The sequence below is a fragment of the Atractosteus spatula genome, chromosome 13 (assembly GCF_055471065.1).
Source record: "Atractosteus spatula isolate fAtrSpa1 chromosome 13, fAtrSpa1.hap1, whole genome shotgun sequence".
NCBI lineage: Eukaryota > Metazoa > Chordata > Actinopteri > Semionotiformes > Lepisosteidae > Atractosteus > Atractosteus spatula.
In genome coordinates, this window is record NC_142718.1 from 18,512,387 (window position 1) to 18,533,851 (window position 21,465).

Sequence of the window (21,465 nt, forward strand, 5' to 3'; positions counted from 1 at the left end):
TTCCCCACTAATAGCTGTGTGGTGAGCGTTCTGGTGCACTACGGCTGCCGTCGCATCATCCAGGTGGATGCTGCACATTGGTGGTGGTGGAGGGGAGTCCCCATTACCTGTAAAGTGCTTTGAGTGTAGTGTGCAGAAAAGTGCTATATAAGTGTAAGCAATACACTTTTTTTTGTCCAAATCCATGATCAATATTTGTAGGTATATATCTGGGAAGCAGAATTAATTACCTTGCCCAAAGTTACAACAGCAGTGTCCTACCAAGGATTTAGCTGCATAGCTTTTCAGTTCTTTTTTTTCAGTCCTCAGTCCTAACCACTACTCCACAGTAGCTCGTTACATATGGGGTAACCTTATTAGCATCAACTGTACTGTGATTCAGTCCATAAGCACAGTTTGACAATTTATTTTTTTGTCTATTAGCAGTTCTTAAGGCTTGACAGCCATTTCATCTTAAAAGCAGCCTCCAGGTTTCTTAATTTTTTATTATAGTTACATTTATATGAAGATTCAGATAAATCTCCTGAAGTGCAATTCATTTAATGTGAATCATGTGTCTTAAGAGATTTTTCAAGCTTAACCAATGTGTTGGTGTCCTTCCTTTTGACTTAAAATACAAAGCTGCAAGAGCTGCTATCCTAACAATTCAGTGGGAGTGAAAATTTGACAATGAATAGTTTACTCAAAGTTTTCAATATACAATGAATATAAAATGTTTTCTGTACAGTAGATTCTGTATCAGGGATACATTGAACATTCTGACAACTTTTGCACTTATCTGGAATCAAGATCAATGAAGTGCTACAGTATTATGTAAATACAACTCAGTGACAAAAGCAGTCAGCGTTAACTGTTAATACATTTAATATCACATGATCTGAATTTAAAAATTACTTTAATTATGGCTGAGCTTAAGTACCACAAGACCAGGAAATCATTTAATGTTTCTAAACTCCAGACGTATAAGTATAAAAAACAATTTTAAAGAATTTCCGTAATGTACAAAGCTTTGGCAGCCATATCCTTTGCTTTTAAATATGGTACAATGTAATCCTACACCATACCTTTAACATTCTGCCCAACAAAGCCATTCCATACACTGCAAAGAATTAACAGTGAGAACTGAGGTCACATGAATATAAATTTCATATATTATTAAAAGCCCCAAATTTACAAGCAGAGGAAAAGAGGGACCATAAGATATCAGACTTTGGGCAGGTATTAAACCACCAGATAAGGTCAGCCAATGTTTGATTTTTTTTAAACATCAACATTGGCTGAAGTGTGAATGACGTATAACCAATGATACACCACTATCTTATTTAATTTACCCTGACCATTAAATCTGGAAGAAATTGACCCCCCTCCATGGGTTTATACCGGAATAGATATGCATAAATTCAACTGTACATAAAAAAACATCCACAGATTCCACAATAAAACTTTTGAGTTATGGAAAGTTTACATTAGAAGACCAGGTACTGTGGCACTCCTTCTGCAAATGAATAGCGCAGATCAAGCATAATGAGATCACCACAAGCATCCATCAGGGATCCATTTTAAGCTTACTTACTTTGTTCATGCAAAGATACAGCATCCTAAGTATATCTCACAAGTCCCTCTCCAGAGTTACATTTACTCTGTATTTTTCCAAGCGTATGCTTTAAATTAATTTTTAATTATGCCAGTTACTGGGTTTAAAAATATTTTTTCATTAACCAAAATGTTTTTATAAATGTTCATTCGCAGTGCTCACACAATTGCTAAGTATGGAAGTCACTTCCAGCTTTCCAAAGACTTATGGAACACAATCTTTATGCACATCAGGGTGTACTTACAGTATCTAGAGCAAAGAAAATTCTGCCTTCTCAAATGGTTGTGATAAAGTCAACCCAAATGTACAGGGCTGGTAAGTTTGCAACAGAAAAGTGTAAATACCAGACAAGGGCACGGAACTCATTGTGGCTGTACTGATTATATTAAGCCAAAAGACTAATATAAGAATTATAATTCAGTTGTAGTAAGAAGTCACATGGCCACTTTGATCACAATCATTGAATACTATCAATGTAAGTCATGGCAAAACTGGGATAGAGCAGAAAACATTCTTACCCCCCATAGTATCAGTAAATATTTTCAAGATATTCATAGCCAACATCTGCCAGGTCCAGTGTGGTACTGCTTCCACTTTGCCAAACAGTCAGCTGCTCCCTTTGTCTTGGTAACACTTGGAAAAGGTTAACAAATGTTACCCTTTGTAAGTGCTTTTTATTACAATGTATTTAGCTTTCCCGAGAAAACTTTGTTCATTCAGTATACTGAGAACTTGCAGTTTGGTGTTCGCAGATTCCCATCTTATACCTGACTTTTTAAAAAGATTTTATTTTCCAAAACTGTTGGAGTCATGATATCCATCTTAATTAACCACTATTGGCAATATGACCCATATACAAAATTTAACTTTTAAATGTTGAAAAGATCTCCATTTTAACTACAAGAGGAGAAAATTTTACAAAATTAGAAACTGGACTGTCCAGCAAGTTTTATAACCATGAAATTAATTTCTAAAGAACAGGAACAAGTATAAACAGTTTAACAGCCAATTTGTTCAATTTAACAAATTTGCTTAGCCAAATTACAAGTGTTCCCAATCTTCACAAATAGAAGATTTACAACCAACTAGACTTTAGATTTTTCAAGACCAGGAATGGAAACACCCAACTATATCTACACCCAGGTGTGAAAGATAATTGTTCGTGAATGAAATTTTGTATTAACAGTGAGCTTCTTTTCACAGTGCATACTCTAAAAATGCTTCACAGATAATGTGGAGCACAGTATGAGAACAGAATACCAAGTGTACATTTGATAAAAGTTTAAGTCATGATTACATTAGGGTTACACCAAAGTGGTCTACATCGCAACTTCTAGCCATTCAATTTGTAATAAGGGTACTGACCAAAACAAAATGTCTGACCTTTAATCAGTATTAAGAAACATTCCCAGAATTCTCTGCTTTTCAAATACATTGAGCTCAAATAAAGATTTAAAGGAAAAGGGAAAGTCAATCCATCAGAAATAAATGAAATAAAAAGTACAGCTGTAACATGTAACCTAATTTAAATAGAAAGCTTTAAAACCTCACTTGGCAAAAACATTGATACCTTAGAAATCAACTTGCATCTCTAATGTCTAGAAACCCAAAATGAGGCTAACCCATTGATTTCTACATTCACTATTCAACCATGATTCAGCATTCAAGTTTAACTACTTATTTGGCTATTAAACACAATCAACAAATAGCAATCAATTTCCAATCAACTTACCCAATATTCATGTAATTTCTACCTTCATCATGTACACTATTAAAATATAATTCTAAGAACAGATAAACCAATATTTAAATGTCTTAAATGAACATGCTACAATGAAATTAAATAGGCTGGACAAAAAAAATTACAGACTAAAATGTTACATATATCAAAGATTTTATTAATGTAGGTCAATGACTTTTCATTTTTTTATATCAGTGGAAGGAAAAGAAATACAAACATTAATCTTAACATTGGCATGAAACCTCAAGATGACAGTCGAGGAACATATCTGTCAGCAATTCTAAATTTCATCTTAACTAAAAAAAATACAAATACCAAACTGATTTTAATAAAGAACTTAATACAAAAGTCAACAGAATTAACACTTGATTAACACTTCTGTACTAAAATAACTTTTCAACAGAGCAAACTTAAAACTCAGAAAGTGTGAAGCAGTTTATTGCTCATTTACTTCTGACTTCAAAGCATATGCACACTGATCACAGATTAACATAGAAAAGCTCCATACTTCTACAACCTCTAGAAGTCCATAATTTAAAAAACATTTTACAACTAAAACAAAGTTAACAGAAAAGCATCCATATGAAAACAATAAGGTAAACCTCTGCAGCTCCTGATGTTTCAGGTAGATATAAATTCAAAATCAAAGGATGACAAAACAGATTAGAAACTCAGCTGACATTGATACATAACCAGACTCCTGCTATTCTTACACCATCCACCGCTCCAGGGTTGCCAACCTTGCAAACTGTTTTACTGCCACACAGATCTCAAGTGGTCACTGGCGTTACAGAAAATCCTTTACATACATCTTTGGCCCCCAAGTGACTCAATGAGCAGAAGCACTCAGGGAGCAGTTTGGGCTCCTTAGCACCAAATTACTGCTTAAAGGCTGAGTAATCTCACGTTCCCTGGGTATCCCAGTCAGTTAATAACTGAAAAAGTATCACTAAGAGTACATAATTTGTAAGCTGGCCAGGGCCCTTGTGGTGCAAGCCATTGCTTTTGTAACTTGTCAGTGCAAGTCTGTGTGCATCTAGCATTTGAGATATACACTGCTACTCCAATGAGCACTGCTTCGCCATGCTCCTCAGTTGTGTTGCAAAGTACATCTACACATCCCCATTCTCCTTGTGCAGACAAAGATGTTGTTAGTAGATATGCCAATGAAATTGGCAATTTGAAATAAAACTAAAAAATTTTCAAGACCTAATGTTACAAAAACGGTGAGCCACTTGTATTCTATATTCTGACTTCAACAGAAGACATAACATTTCGAGAAAAACAAATTGCATGTGGGTTAGACTCAAGTATAAAGGAAGAACTAGGGGTTGCAGATTGAGCTTTTAGGATTTGGGGGGAGCATTAAAATTTTAAAATTAAATTAGAATGGAATAAAGCAATAGAGTATGTCCTTTAGTTTTTGACCATGCATTCAATTTTATTATGACAGATGTGGAGTATGTACATTAGTTAAGGTGAAAAAGTTCAGAAAATATTTCACTAATGTCTGTTCCACTGTTAAACATGCCTGTGTTGGTGAAAATCAGTCTCCTGATAAACCTATTAAATATACTGTGGAACACTGGACAGAAATTAGTCATCTATATATAGTAAAAGAACAAGCAGTGTAATTTTAGGATATTCACACTAACTGCAAAAAGGAGTGCAACAATATAAAAACAGCACATTTGATACAGATTCAGGGACATTTAAAACTTAGAAACTGACTTAAAACTTTACTTTTACTGACTGCCCATAAATTTACAAATAGCTGGCAACCCTTTTCCCCTCCCAACAAAAAAAAAATCTTCATTGAAGGTAGTCCACAATCACGTCCATTAGTAGTGACCTACAAAGAAAACACAATATTAAGAATGTAAGGTATAATAAATCAATGGCATTTCCTAAATGACAACAGCTTCCATAATTCACACCAATGCACAAACCATAAGTATCAACCTCAAGATAAAAGACTTTGATCTCCTTAAAAAACACCTTGTTTAATATTGGTTAAGTATATAGACAAAGCCTTTCTAAGGTTGACTTAAAGTGCAAAAAGCAGATTGGTCAAATGTCAATTCAGCAACAGAATATGAAGCAGTGTGAAATATAAAAATGGAAGATAGCCACTCCAGTTGTAAAAACAGAGCTCTATTTCTTACAGCAAAGGAACAGTTAACACGATGATTACAAATAAGAGGTGTTCGGCTCATCTAGCCCATTTACAGTCCATTATAAGGATTGGTTATAACGCCTGCCAGTGAAAACCTGGCAAAACTCAAATCTGTCACCAAAAAAGTAAGGCCTTAAAAAAACATTAAAGACATTAGGTAACAAATGAGGAGGCCATGCCACATCATGCTCATTTAAGAGTTAGAACATTGTATGCAAGTTACCATCTTTAGTTTTGTTAGGAAAGGTCCTTTTTTCTTTATACTGTGACCTGTAATAAACAGGTACCCATGCTAACAATGCTTGTTCAATTCTAAAGCATTTTTTAAAATAAAGCTAAAGCTATTTGCAGTTCTTTTCAATGCCTAGATCAGTGCTCTCCAAACGTTTTAAGCAAGATTGAGGTCATTTGAATTTAAGGGTAACCCAAGGCTTTAATTTTAAAAATATAAAATCAAGTATATATTCATACATTTCTAGTATTATACTACTGCTTCAAAGTCTAGGTTATAGCTGACGTATGAGACTGCTAGTAACGTACAGTCCTTGACCTTGCATCACAGATGCCCATCTTATGAAGTCCAAATACCATCAATTAGGAGAATGCCATCTCTCCGTAGCTTATGGTAACAAAGTAATCATTCATTTTAAAAAGCACAGGGTACTTTGTTCATAAATCCCTCAATATGACTTTCAGCTTTTCAGCTGTACTATCAAATCATCCGAATCAACTACAACACTTTGCAAATCTAACACTTGGTGGAATTTGGTAGTCAAGCAGCAATGTCTACTTGAAAGAATGGATTTGAAACAAACATGATTTGTTCCATCAAGTTCAGAAATTGCCTGTTGAATTCTTCTGCTGATTTGTACAGGTGTGTACAGAAGTTATCCAATTGGACCCATGTTAAATTTCTAATTTTTTTCTAGTTTTCTCTTCAAACACAGAAGTGCTGTAGCATATTACTGAACTGGCAGGACCACAAACCATCCTCTCCTTACAGTTCGCATTCCTGACTGTTCAGTTGACATTTAGTCTGTAAGGAATCTCAAGTTTAGCATCCAGACATTACTGGACTGCTTACTGCATGTTTTGTTTCTTGGTTTAAGTGTTGATTTGAGGCATCACATCAAAAACTCTACAGGAAAGTCTTTAACTTTATACTTCCTGGTAGATTATACAGTAATTGAAAAGAGGAAATCAGGATTTTTTTCCGCAAAATAGCCTTATTTGGGCCAAGCATGACAGGTGCAGTAACAGCTGTGAGAGAAACTAGTTTGGAAAGATTTTTTTCAATCACATGCCTTCTGCACTTGTAGATATTCCCAGTTCTTGTGTTCTCTTTGTGGGTCAAAAAGGAGAGAAGATCCATTTCGTTTGTACCGTACGGCTATCAGTCATGTCGACAGATTTATCACACTGCAATTATATTAAGCATTCTCAGTCCTTCAAGTCTTCCCATAGTTGTAGAAACATCTTAAAAGATTCTACTTGCACTGCTACTGTGGCAAAAAGTGATATACTGGACTGCTGCCATTTTTTCTTTACCTCATCCATGAATAACTGACTTCCTACATTTAGCCAGCAGATGGTAAATGCACAATGTCAATGGAGACCATACCATTTGCTGCTGGATTTTAAAAATAAGCTCTTAAAACTACTTCCTGTTAACTTTGTAACTGTAAGGATACTGTTTAAGGAAAAACTATCCTTGAATTTACTATGATAAACTGTGTGGTTTCATTTCAAATCCCCCCCTTTACTTACAAATGTACTTTGATATCACACTGTTTAACAATTGTAAACAAACAAATTATCATTCTACATGCAAGTCAGATTTGGATATATGTTTTTGCTAGCCCAGATGCATTCTTGGCCAATATAAATAATGGCATCAGCCTACACGTGAACAAGACTGGTCACTTTCCTTGTATTTGAACTATACTTGCACTGACTGGACATACAGGTTCAAGAAATACAGCAGCAGGGGTTACAGCCATGTGAAAAAGAAAGTACACCCTTTCAATTCAATGGTTTTACATATCAGGGCATAAATAATCGTCTGGTCCTCAACTTCTATAATTAGACAAATCTAGCCTCAGGTAACAGATTTCACTATGTCATTATTTATTCAACAAAAAGTAAGCCAAAATGCAGAAACCATGTGGGAAAAAATAAGTACACCCTTACTGCTTCCATAGGAATTAAGAAGGTAATTAGCACCCAGGTGCTGCTAATCAAATGCACCTGATTAGTTGATCATCAGGAAGTGTGACCTCCTCTATAAAAGCAGAACTTTTGGCAGTTTGGAGGTCTGGAGCATTCAGGTGTGTTAACACAATGTCAAGGAGAAAAGACATCAGCAATGAACTCAGAGAAGCAATTCTTGCTGCTCATCAATCTGGGAAAGGTAATAAGGGCATTTCCAAACAATTTAAAATCCATCATTCTACGGTGAGAAGGATTATTTACAAATGAAGAACATTCAAGCCAATCTTCCCAGGAGTGGGCGTCCCAGCAAATTCCCCCCCAAGGTCAGACCATATAATGCTCAGAGAAATCGCAAAGAACCCAAGAGCTTCATCTACGGATCTACAGGCCTCGTTAACATGTTAAACATTAAAGATCATGACAGTACGATCAGAAAAAGACTGAACAAGTATGGCTTTCATGGAAGGAGAAAGCCCCTTCTCTTCAAAAAGAGCATGGCAGCGCAGCTTAAGTTTGCAAATAATTAATAATAATTGCTTACACTTATATAGCACTTTTCTGGACACTCCACTCAAAGCGCTTTACAGGTAATGGGGACTCCCCTCCACCACCACCAATGTACAGCATCCACCTGGATGATGCGACGGCAGCCATAGTGCGCCAGAACGCTCACCACACATCAGCTATCATTGGGGAGGAGAGCAGAGTAATGAAGCCAATTCAAAGCTGCATCTGTGCAAACCACAAGATTTCTGGAATAATGTCTTTTGGACAGATGAGACCAAAGTGGAGATGTTTGGTCATTATGCATAACGCCATGTTTGGTGAAAACCAAACAGCACATCACCACAAACACCTCATACCAACCATCAAGCATGATGATGGAGGTGTGATGATTTGGGCTTGCTTTGCAGCCACAGGACCTGGCACCTTGCAGTCATCGAGTTGACCATGAATTCCTCTTTATACCAAAGTATTCTAGAGACAAATGTGAGGCCATCTGTTAGACAGCTAAAGCTTGGCCGAAATTAGGTCATGCAACAGGACAGTGATCCCACGCGCACCAAAAAATCTACAAATGAATGGCTGAAAAGGAAAAGAAAAGAATCAAGGTGTTGGAATGGCCAAGACAAAGTCCAGACCTCAACCCCATTGAGATGCTGTGGCGAGACCTTAGAGAAAACGATTACAAGTTACTGCTGCTAAAGGTGGTTCTACAAGCTACTGAATCATGGGTGTACTTAAGTTTTTCACACATGGCTTCTGCATGTTGGCTTATTTCTTGTTAAATAATGACACAGTAGAATCCGTTATGTGTTGTCACCTGAGGTTAGATTTACCTAATTGTAGGACCTGGTAAGGGTAAGGACCAGATGATTATTTATGTCCCGATATATAAAACTATAGAATTGAAAGAGGGTGTACTTTCTTTTGCACATGACTGTACAATCCAATTGGTTGAACAAACCTAATTAGCTTAACACTAACACTAAAATTTCTCTAACACTTGGTTCATTTAAGTCAAATATACATACAACTTTAAAATAATTTTTTAATATTCCACACCCGGAGCAAACCTTAAGTGCCATCTTAAATGTGGATATAGTATCTGGTTTTATATTTCTGAATGTATATCCTGTCGCATGGAAGGGGTCAGTAGTTCAAAGTCACACAAGGTTCTGGTACAATCATGCAGCTCTGCCTTCAGGTGTTAAAAGATGAGGGACTGAGAAACTGCTACAGATCCTACAACAGACTGGTCAACTCATCTACTGGTTGGAGACCAATGACCTAGAGCAATACTTTCCAAACTGAGAGCTGCACATTAGTGTGCTACAGAGCCAGGAGAGATTATGTTTTAAGTGTGGAGAGAGGAGCTCTTTTCGGCATTAAACAAAATATAAATATAAACAAAATAGTTATGTTCATTGACATAAGATCACATTTCATAGAGAAATTTTAGGAAAACAAGAAAGTCTGAAATGTAATTAAAATTGTAGACTAAGTTTCAATTTCATGTTATTTCATTCAATATTGGTGAAAGTTCTAAAATCATTTGGTGTGCAATAAAAAAAACTTTAGGATATTAAAACCATACCATGACCTGAAACACTTTGTGAAGCAACAGGCATTTGTTACGTGTTCACACTCTACCCTGATCCTTAAAATGTCAAATATGAAATAATAATAAGAAATAATTCTAATAAAGAAAATAAAACTTTGATACACATTAAACTATCTGAACTTTACTGGTCATGGAAATACAGACTATAAAAAATAAGCACTAGTTAAACTCTTTCATCAAAATCAACCACATATTAGAAAACTACAACTATACCTGCTTAATACATCAGATTATAAAAAGATCACTACACAAAAGGTTGTCTAGTTACTTCAAGAGCAGATTAAGGGTCTAACTAATATTTTCTGGGACATTTACAAAGCTCTTTCACCATTATCAAATAAATTAAGGATATAATGGCTTGCTCTTTTAGACACACTTTAGAAACACTAGCATTTCTGTATACAGTCACAATGAAAGCAAGGTCAACTTACGTGGAGAGTAAGAGCGTGATCTGGATCGAGACCTGTATGGTCCACGACTGTAGTATGGAGATGGGGACCTGCGCCTTAAATAAAACAAATCAACATTCACTGCCAGGTACTGTTCTCACACTGTGGTAATGACTCTAAGCTAATATAAACACTTAAAATTATTTAGCAATTGCTCCAGCATTACAACAAGATTTCCAACTAAGAATAAACCAAAATTAAGCAGATGCAAGTCCAAAACCCTATCTTTATTTAACACTACAGATAAAGATTTTAATTGACAAAACTGAACATAATATAGTAAAAGCAATAATGCAGCAATATGTGACTCATTTAAGTTCTATTACATTTAAGTACTAACAGTTGTAAACTCTGACATCAACAGAAAACAACTAAGGGAACTCTGTACCTATAAGACCTGTAATAGTCCCGGTCATCATAGCGATCATAACCTCGATCATATCCTCTGTCATAGTAATCTCGAGATCGCCGAGAGCCTCCGCCGCCGCCGCCGCTGCCGCCACCGCCACCTCCACCACCGCCGCCACCACCACTACAGAGTAAAAGAACACTTGTTAAGACTAAGGGCATTAATTCAATGTTTGCATCCATCAACACACTTTTCAGTGGTTTCAAGTTCTTGATGTTAAAAGAGTATATTACTTTCAACAGATTTGTAAACAAACATCTTACTAGGTAGGCCTCCCCATGTAGATTCCAGGGGTGGGTGTGTGAGGCCTCTTTGTTATTGAGAAGTCAACTCTGATTCTGCGTCCATCAAGTTCCATTCCATTTGCTCGCTCCTTAGCCTATCAAAAAGTATGAGTTTTTCTAGTGAAGCTCACAAATACCCCCTTCCGAGCAATAAAATTGCAAATGAGCATAACTTCTTTGAGACAGTGTACTTATGATCCAGATCCGAGATTCAAGCTGTTCTCAGAATAAACACTTTCCACAATATTAAATTACATGTGCTTATGTCATTACAATGGCCTATATATTTTGGGAAGCAAAACAATTGTAAATATCTGTTGTATGTGTACAGGAGGATGACAAGTTTCATGACAATTAAAATAGGGATTTAGGAGATGTTTCAACATATTAAACATGAAACACCCAGAACAGTGTTAAGCCCACCCACAGAGCCAACTGACACCTGCAGAAAGCAAAGCCCACAAAACAGTACAGAAAAAACAACACCTAAATACTCACTTCTTTAGAGTCTTCCTTATTCTCAAAGTACACAAAAGCAAATCCTCTGGAACGTCGAGATTGCTGATCATAAACTATGTTGACGTCTGTGAGTGGCCCATATTTGGAGAAAACCTCCCTTAGATCTCGCTCAGTTGTGTAAAGACTGAGGCCAAAAACCCCAAGGCAGTTGTTTGGGTCAGGGTTTGCCTGTTTAAATGAGTTAGGTAAAAAAAAACACATTGAAAATCAGTTTAAGCACAATTAACTACTCAGCAGTGGGGAAAAAAAACACTGAAACTATTATACCACAGACATAGCTAGTGTCCCTAGTATATAATGGCTATCATAAGTATTCACACTCCTTAAACGGTTTCATTTTCTTATTACAATGTCATAAGCAGTTTAACTACAGTAAATGAAATTAAAGCAATATCCTGCTATAGCATTTAAGTCTCAACTTAATTCAAGCACAAAAAAAATTCAAATGAGAAAAGCAAACAGCTGGAAGTCAGTCCATTAAAGTTTATACTGTAACAAAACTAGAGCCCTGAACTTTTCAAAGAACATCAAAAAGAAAACCTCAATTCATCCAGGTGTTTATCATTGTTCTAGATTAAGTAGTGCAAGCTGACAAAACAATGTTGACTATACAACATAGAACTTTCAGTAAACTACTGAGTTATTTGACAGTAAAGCAGATCTTACCCTGTTTCCAATATGGCGCCTGCGGTTTGACATGGGCGAATGGCTATGGCTACGTCTTCGCCGATAGTCCCCACTGTACGACCTGCTCCTGGACCTTCGACGATGGGAACGCGAGCGAGAGCGCGAGTGAGTGTAGCGCCTCCGGGAACTGCGATGAGATCTAGACCTGCAGATATAGCAGCACGTGGAAACTTCTTTTTTTCTTAAAATGAGCATGCATTCTCAAATTTCACTTCACACATTTGAGCTTCAAATTATTCTTATTAAAAACTTGTCATTTGACTTCTTCCGCAACATTCCACATCCATTATGTGGAAGAATTTCCCCAGACATTTAACTGGACGACTTATTTGCTTTCTCATGCATAGATGACAATTTACAAGGAAGCCATATTAAGCCTCAAGTATCAAAAGATACATGAACAAGCAAAGAAGGTTATTTTCTATGTACTAATACGTAGACCACCGACCTGGACTTGGACCGTGATCGTGAGCGAGACTTAGACTTGGAGTGCTGGGACCCATCCTTGGAGTGAGAGCGAGCTGGAGACTGAGCTGGGGAGCGGCTGGCAGACTTGACCGACAGCCGCGGACTCACACTCCGGGAAGCAGAGCGGGAATCCTAAAGCAACCATTGAGATTTCAATCAACACAGATTCAACCCCATGACATCCAAAAGGAAAAACTCTGTACAAGATACTCCATAAGGGCTCATTTTTTACTAAAGAAAATCCCTATGTAAAGCATATTACAATAAAGGTTTTTTAGAGAATATGTAATTTAAGAGAAACAGGCTCAACCTTTAGGAAGTGAGTTTTTATTAAAAACTCATGACATTAAATTCAAACTAAGGAAACTACAAAAACCTGACTAACATTGTAAATCGAAGGTAAATTTCTAATGAGCAGATTTCATTCTAAAACAAGGGATTAAGATAAAAAGAAACCCTGTATATTAATATTTAATTACATAGATAATGCATGCACGCTTATAAAAATTTTACAGGGACACAAACAGACTAATAATTACTTAGCGCAGTGATCTTATCCCAGATTACTTCTGATCTTAACTTCATATACATTTCTTTTCTTCTTTCTTCAGTGTCATATTCTGACTTCTTTCATCTTCCCCATTTCTCATACTGCAAATATTCTACATGTGGAAACTTCTTTTTTTCTTAAAATTAGCATGCATTCTCAAATTCAGCTTCACACATTTGAGCTTCAAATTATTCTTATTAAAAACTTGTCATTTGACTTCTTCCGCAACTTTCCTCTTCCAATCTTAACCTTAACAAAAAAAGAAAAGGATGAAGCATGTGTAAAAACTACAGATTCATAAAAAGCAAGAGCCAATGTAAAACAATGTACATTGAAGTCAATTATCCTGGTACCCAAGTCTTTAAACAAAGAAATCCTAGACATTGAACAATAATGCCATACAGAAAGGGTTTAATAGAATTCACATACATTAAACTATCTTAATTTACTGCTCTTGAAAGTCGGCTTGGTCTCCTATTGTGATGATGTTAAGTGCACCACAAAATCCATTACATTTACCTCTGGAATACAGTACAATAAAGGGACATGACATTTTCATAATGAAAAACATTAAAGTCTTTCAGCTACAGATAACTTCCTTATTTTTCTCATAAATTAAAGTTTTTTTTCCCATCCAGAAAATCTGGATTAAGCCATTGCCCTCTTGGGTTTTGCATCTTTATACAATTCTTGCCAGAGTAAATGGAGTGAAAAACTTACATGCTGACCACAATTTCAAAACAGGTGTACTATAATAGAGAACAAACATCTGAATTTTGTACATTCTGCACACCACTTATACAAATAATTAGTGTAATAATGAATTAGACTACCTTTAAAATAAACTGGTCTTTTAAGTGAACACTGAAATCAAGATGATTGTTTATTCAAACATACACTGAAAAGTAAATGGAAACAATTATTTTAATAATGGAATCACATAAAAAAATATGTATTTGAAATGTTGCTAAGTAATTTTTGCAATTCAGGTATAAATAAAAGATCATTCAGATTTTAGTCAACATCATGACAACGCAGGAAAACAAGCTGACTTTTTTATCAAATGTGCCTTCTGTTCAAAATGACTGCATTAACCCTCAAACCTGCAGTTAACACGTAAAAGTAAAAAGCTGTGTTCAACTCCTAGCTCTGACAAGATGAAAGCTTTAAAAACAACATTGTAATTCAGACTGAAATATTAAAGACTAATATAATTCAGTTACCTATCCCCAAAAAGGAGTTTACGCATTATGTCCTCGCTAGGAAGGCAGGAACACAAACAGATGCACAAACTATAATTTTAAGTTGCTGTTCTCAAGATTATCAAAGAAAATAAGTACGACACACTGTCCCTTTGGCTTTGAAATGCAAATTCCCTGTAGCACAAAACTGGCCTGTACCTCACACCCAAACCAATGCAATTTCCCCCCAAAAATCAAAATCAAGGAAAGCAAAAAGACCAGAAATTGGTCCTGAAAGTAACCATTTCAATACAACAGTCCATGCAGACTCCCCGGAGACAAATGTCCATGAGCAACATATATGCGACATGCATAGGACAAATATGCGAGTAGTGTAAAAAAAAGTTAACGCTCTTCATGGGCTCAATTTATAAAACTCTAGCAACTATGAAATATTTCACACACCTACTCAGGCAAAGAAAAATATGTCAATTAAAACAAAACGCCATCGAAGGGGGAAGGTCCTAGGCCCTACATGTTCTTTCCCAGCTTCCTGCAGTAGAACTCCTTGCGTAAAGAAAGCTGAAGCTAAAGTTAGCCTTTTCGACCTGCATGGGAAAAACCTGTATTTGGTAAAAGACAACATTAGGGAAAACCTGGACGTGGTGTTCGAACACGATTTGTGAATTTTGAGCCAGCAAGGAAAAAAACTATTAGGACTCGACTTGATCCTTCACCGCAGAACAAGTTAGCGGAAACGAGGCAGTTGGAACGAAAACATTCGGCCGGCTGTTTTCGCGGACTGCAGGGTACCTGGGCCCGATACCAGATATAAGAGCTGTTAGACATCCGAGTAATATTTTGTAGTCCCCTTGTCTCTGTAATACATTAAGGTAACATTTGCACAGTTCTGATTCGGGCATTAGCATCGCCAACATCGAAACATCAACACCACGCATTAGTAAGTATTCCTCAAAGCACAATTCCGAATGCAGGAATTGAATTTACATTTTCTGTCAAACATATGTTCATATACATAAAACGCTTCTCAACAGGATACGGCTCTCCAACGGAAAGTGGAAATTAGACCTATTTTCAATACGCCATGTAAAATTTGCGATTACGTAATTACTTAAGCCTACACAATAACCTAATACTGTCAAAACTACACTAAGCCAAGGACGAATGTATGTATTCAAGGTAAAAAAAAACCCCGAAAATTAACCCCGTAAGAACAGGAATTTGTTTTGAAATTATTTTTTTAATGCGTCTTATCCGCACGTCCAGCAGGACTTCCAAATCTCCTCCTTCCTGCAGCTATTCCTCCTACCAGAAAAACAGAAACACCTAACTGACAACCCGGACAACCAACCGGCACCACAGAGAACAGCAGGAGCGACGAATGTTCGAGACGCCTGCCTTGGGCCTAAAGAAAGAAATGGCGGCCCGACAAACCAGTTGAAATAAAAAAAATCCCCATAGAAATCATAAACGTAGTTTCTTCATATGAATAAATTAAAAATCCTTGATAAATACTTCATGTTACGCACCCGCTCAACAAAATCCTTCTCGTTGTCGCTCATGTCTTCTTGTTTTTTTAATTTACTGCTCTTTCTACAACACAAACGACAAGCTGAAACCTGCCTGTTCTATCTCCTTTCTCCTACCACAATGCGTCCTACTTCCGTCGGAAGTGACGTCCATAAAGAAAAACCCGCGCGGCCTGATTTGCTCCACCTTATGGTTTTGTCAAGGGGGATCTGACTCTGATTTGTTTATCACCGTTTGAACAATGAAAGAATTTACAAGTAGAATTTCTACAAAATAATCAAATCACGTTCTGCTTCCTCTTTCATTTTACAATTATGTTTTTCTATATAATTAACTGCATTTTGTCAGCATAGATGGGAGATTATATTTGGAAATATAATCAGTAAAACACAATAAACAAGTAATAATACACACATAAATTGCCTCATCTTCTTTCATAGAATAAAATCAGATCTCAGTGGGATCATACATTTAATTCAGCCACTATTTGTTATACCTCTCTGTAATCTAAGAAAAAAAGTGATCTTTTCCATTATAAGATAAGGTCACTTTATTTGCCATATACAATTTCTTGCATTAGGAATTTGTCTTTTTCTCATACCCCAACTTGCTCTCCATGAGACACACAGATAGGGAGAGAAGCGTGGGGTCAAAGGGCAGGGTCAGCCATTTATACAGTGCCTCTGGAGCAGCTGGGGTTAAGGGCCTTGCTCAGGGGCCCAATGGAATAGGATTCCTCTGCCAGCCACAGGATACGAACCGGCAACTTTACAGCCACAGGCGCAGATCCTTAGCCACAGAGTCACCGCTCCATCCCCAAAATAAACCTCCTTTACAACATCAATCCACTGTTCAGATGTTGGGGGTTCTTTAGTAATCCATTTTCTTGTTAAATATTTCTTACTGGCACCTAAAATAATTCCTAGCCTTTACTTCCAAGAAATCAAAAGTAAAGTTACCCAAATACATAACAGCATTCAAATAGTAAAGGTCTAAATGTATGAATTTCTAATGTTGTATTTACAGGCATGACCTGAATATGAGTAAATGAGTCGCTAGTTGTTCTCTGCAAAGCCCCCAACAACCACTTCCTTTTTCTTTTGCTTAACTTTAAGGACTGATGAAAAAGTCATTTTTTCCATCAAAAGATTCTCCAAAGTTGAGAACTCATGGAGGTTTGTTAAAACTGCATATGTTATTCTGCAGAATTGTATTTTCATTTTCCCCCATTTTATTTTAATATATTCTGTTGACTCTGTATTTTGAATATATACAGTGACTTTCAAAAGTATACACCCCTCTTGGACAGAAAACACTTTTGTTTGTCAAAATGAAAACAAAATTCTACATTAAATGAAAATGACAACAAAATTCTACAGATCATCCTAAATTAATTATAAATATTAAACAGAAAGTAACTGATATAAATCACTTTGCATAAGTATTCACCCCCTTTGAGACAATATTTGGTAGAGATGTAATAATCCACACATAAATTGCCTCATTTTCAAATTGTTTGGCATAGATTACAGCCGTATGTCTTCTTGAATAAGTTGCTACCAGCTTTGCATATTTGGACACTGCAATTTGTGCTCATTCTTGTTTGCAAAATTGCTCAAACTCTGAGGTTGAAGGGAAAGTGTTGGTGAACAGTGTCACAAATGACCCACTGAGCGAAGGAGAAGATGAACCCTGTGCGGTACCTTAGGGGTTAAGAGATGAGTGAGAAGTCTCCAGAGGGAATGAGGGCTAGACGAGGGGTGAGGTCCCAGTCGAGAGCAGAGAGCAGAGAGCAGAGAGCAGAGAGCAGAGAGCAGAGAGCAGAGAGCAGAGAGCAGAGAGCAGAGAGCAGAGAGCAGAGAGCAGAGAGCAGAGAGCAGAGAGCAGAGAGCAGAGAGCAGAGAGCAGAGAGCAGAGAGCAGAGAGCAGAGAGCAGAGAGCAGAGAGCAGAGAGCAGAGAGCAGAGAGCAGAGCTCCAAAGAACAACCAATACCAGGCAAAGAGCAGAGGGTTTAGGTGGGTTTAAGTATTGTGAGATGAAGAAGGTGCGCTGATTGATAGAGTGTCGTGGTTGGCTGATCGACAGGAACGGTGTCGTTTGGCAGAAGTGCTCAGGGCAGGTGTGTAATTAGCACGGGTGCGTTTCCGTGTGAGAATGTGGTACGAAGAGGGCGTGACAAACAGCAATTTTCAATTCTCAACTGCCACTGATTCTTTGGCAGTATGTTTTGTTATTGTCCTAAGTTCCATGTCTCTTGCACACTCCAGCAGGTTTTCCTCCAGGAGTTTTACTGTACTTTGCTGCATCCATTTTTGCTTCTGTCTTCACAAGTCTTCCAGGTCCTGATGCAGCAAAGCTTCCCCACTGCAGGATACTGCCACCACCATGCTTCACAGTAGGGATGGTGTTCTCAGGATGATGTTCATTGTTACGCTTGCACCAAACAAGCATAACAAACTTGCACCATCTCAGCTAAGAAAAACTGTAATTCCTTTAGAGTTATCTCAGGCCTCTTGAGGGCCTTGCTCACTAGAGCTCTTCTCACCTGGAAGCTCAGTTTTTGAAGATACCCTGCTCCTCACAGTTTCACAGTTGTGCCATATTTTCTCCATTTCTTTATAATGGACTTTACTGTGCTTTGGGGGATATGTAATGCCTTGGAAAATTTCTTATACCCTCCCCCCTGACTGGTGCTTTTCAATAACCCTATCCCAGATTTGCTTTGAATGTTCCTTTGTCTTCATGATGTAGTTTGTGTTGGGAGCTGTACTAAACAACTTTGGGGCCACCTAGAGATAGGTATATGTATCCTGAACTCATGTGAAGCACCCTAATTGCACACAGATGGGCACAAAAAAATCTGTGACTTTTAAAGACATTTGGTTGCACCAGAGCCTATTTAGGTGTGTCATAGTAAAGAGGGTGAATACTTATGCAATCACTTATTTTCTGTTTTATATTTTTATGTAGGAGCATTTGTTGAAGTGTGTTTTCACTTTGATATTATAATTTGTTTTGTGTCGATGAATGGCAAAACATCCCACATAAATACATTGTGATTCCATATTGTAACACTAAAATGTGAAAAAGTCCAAGGGGGTGAATACTTTTGATAGCCACTGTATTCAATATTATTATACAGTTTTTTTCTGGTTATTTTGTTGGCAAGACAATTGTTGGTATGAAATTGTTCAACAGTGTATTACCTTGCTCTGTATTTGGTTTACTATATACCTAATGCCTAATTTGGAGGTATGTGTAGAAGACATTTTTCCAGATTAAATTGTTGTGATAAAGTTTCTGAATTTTTTCAGATGATTCTGTTTCATTATGGTACATATTGCTGTAGTTCTTCTCATAGTCCAAGTCTTAAAACATGTATCAGATTTGCCAGAGGAGAAATCTGGATCATAAGCTATCCATTTAAATATTTTAATATTTCCTCAAGTTGTAAGTTTTTATTATTAACCTAATTTTAATTGGAACTGTTACCCAGAGTATAGCTGGTTTATATATAGTCTCTGCCAGCGATCCTCCAGATCCATCTGTATTGAAAATTTATCTATGATCAAAGACTCCATCTCCTTCCATTCTGCACTATAATTTTGATCACGCCAACAGATTAGATATCTAAGTTGAGTTGCTTTGGTAATATGGTTTTAGGCAAGGCTAAACCACCTTTTACATTGGTTAATTCTAGAATTTTAAATTTACCCTTGTCTTTTTTTTCCATTCCAAATGAACCTTAACATCAATTTATCCCATTCATTAAACTCTTCTGTAGAAATCTCTACTGGAAGAGACTGAGAAAGGTATAATAGTCATGGCAGGACATTGATTTTAATTTATTTAACCTCTAGATCCCAATGAGAAAGGGAGCAGACTCCAGTCAGCTAGGTGATCTTTTATTTTATGAGTTAAAGAGTTTAAATTTGAATTAAATTTATTTTTGATGTCTTTTGATAAATGTACTTCCAAATATTTAATAGATGTTGATAGCCAGTTTAGCTTAAACTTTTCTTTTAATTGATCTGTTGGGTTAGAATTAAAACACACAACTGCTGGGTTTTTTTTCTATATTCTTTTTATACCCCAATATCTGATCAAATTTATCCAGGAGATCCACAACACTGGCAAACAATTCATTAGGATAATCAAAATACAGCAGGACATCATCTGCGTAAGTTCTTGTCCTTTGATTTTTATCCCTTTAATTTTTGGATCTTGTCTAATCTATTCTGCCAGGGGTTCTATGTATAAAGAAAACAAGAGGGGTTACAGGAGACATGCTTGTCTTGTACTTCTTTTTAAGTAAAATCTGTCAAACATATTTCCATTTATCTTAATTTGTGCTGTTGGATTTAAATACATTATTTTAATTGTTAATAAATTCATCAGCAAATCCAAATTTCTATTATGTTTGACATAAAAATTCCCAATTGACTGGATCAAAGGCATATAAGCTAACCAAGATTGCCCCTATCTTTTGATCATCAAAAAGTTTCATAATATGAATTGTGCGTCCGATATTATCTTGTCTGTATATTATATATTATATATTTGTCTGTTCTGATTAAAATGTGATTTAATCTGAGTGTGATTTATTTTTAAGAATCCCTTCACATTAAGAAATCCCATTTTAAACATCAAGCACAGGTTACAGTGTAAAACAAAACTCCCAGCAGTACATGGCTTTGAAACCTAAGTTTTAATCTGCTTTACATTATTTCGTGTTTTTTGTATTCATTCAGAAAAAAAGCTATTAGTCTTTCACTTTACACAATGGTGTAACTTACTTTCTTTTCAAAGTAATCCACTCATTACCTTTCCAGCAACTCACATCACTGAAAGAAATATGTAGAGGAGAAATTGTGCAGACTGCGACACCTTCTGAATGCAGAAGATGCTAGTTGACCAGTATTAATTGCAGGTTTTCATTCCTGCTCAGCTCTTAACAAGCTAAACCAGCTGGTTAGTGGCTTAATTGGACCAGCTTAACAGCTCTTCAGCTGCTGCTACTTCAAACAGATATAGAAGTCCTGTAGACACCCTGGCTGATGATTTAACAACCCTGCTTTAGTTAGCAGAGGTAGAAACAAGTGAAGAACAAATTAGATTTCTCAACTCTGATTCTGGATGATAAGCATTGACTGTACATGGACCATGTTACTGTGACAAAAAGCCATTATTTACTTCTTTAACAGGGCATATGTATACCACAAGTGGTTTTACTGGCTTTGGGGTATTTACAGGTTTCCCTTAGTAGGTTTCTTACAAATCTTAATTGTAGACATAAAAATGTTCCAACCTAAAAGCTTTTGGAAAGATAGTGGCTGGAGGAGATTTGTCCCAAAGAGTTTTCAGGAGATGAACTCATACATATTTGTGGAAAAAGACTGCCGTAAATCACATCCTTTGCACTCTCTAATCCTTGGAAAAAAAAAACCCCAGTGTTTTAATTTGTCTTCTTTTCATAGTCGAGGGCACATCAGACAAAGTTCAAAATAAATAAGAAGTAA

The 21,465-nt window shown here is 36.6% G+C and overlaps 1 protein-coding gene across 1 annotated transcript; it reads right to left on the minus strand.

Annotated features, from left to right (window-relative positions):
• Positions 1 to 3,471: 3,471 nt before the first annotated feature.
• Positions 3,472 to 16,082, minus strand: tra2b (transformer 2 beta homolog). Its single transcript, XM_088929844.1, has 8 exons — positions 15,945 to 16,082; positions 12,644 to 12,795; positions 12,175 to 12,340; positions 11,488 to 11,676; positions 10,969 to 11,084; positions 10,685 to 10,828; positions 10,279 to 10,352; positions 3,472 to 5,187 (listed from the first exon to the last, which is right to left on the minus strand). The coding sequence occupies exons 1-8, from the start codon at positions 15,975 to 15,977 to the stop codon at positions 5,177 to 5,179; spliced, it is 885 nt and encodes a 294-aa protein (XP_088785970.1). The 5' UTR covers positions 15,978 to 16,082; the 3' UTR covers positions 3,472 to 5,176.
• Positions 16,083 to 21,465: the final 5,383 nt, after the last annotated feature.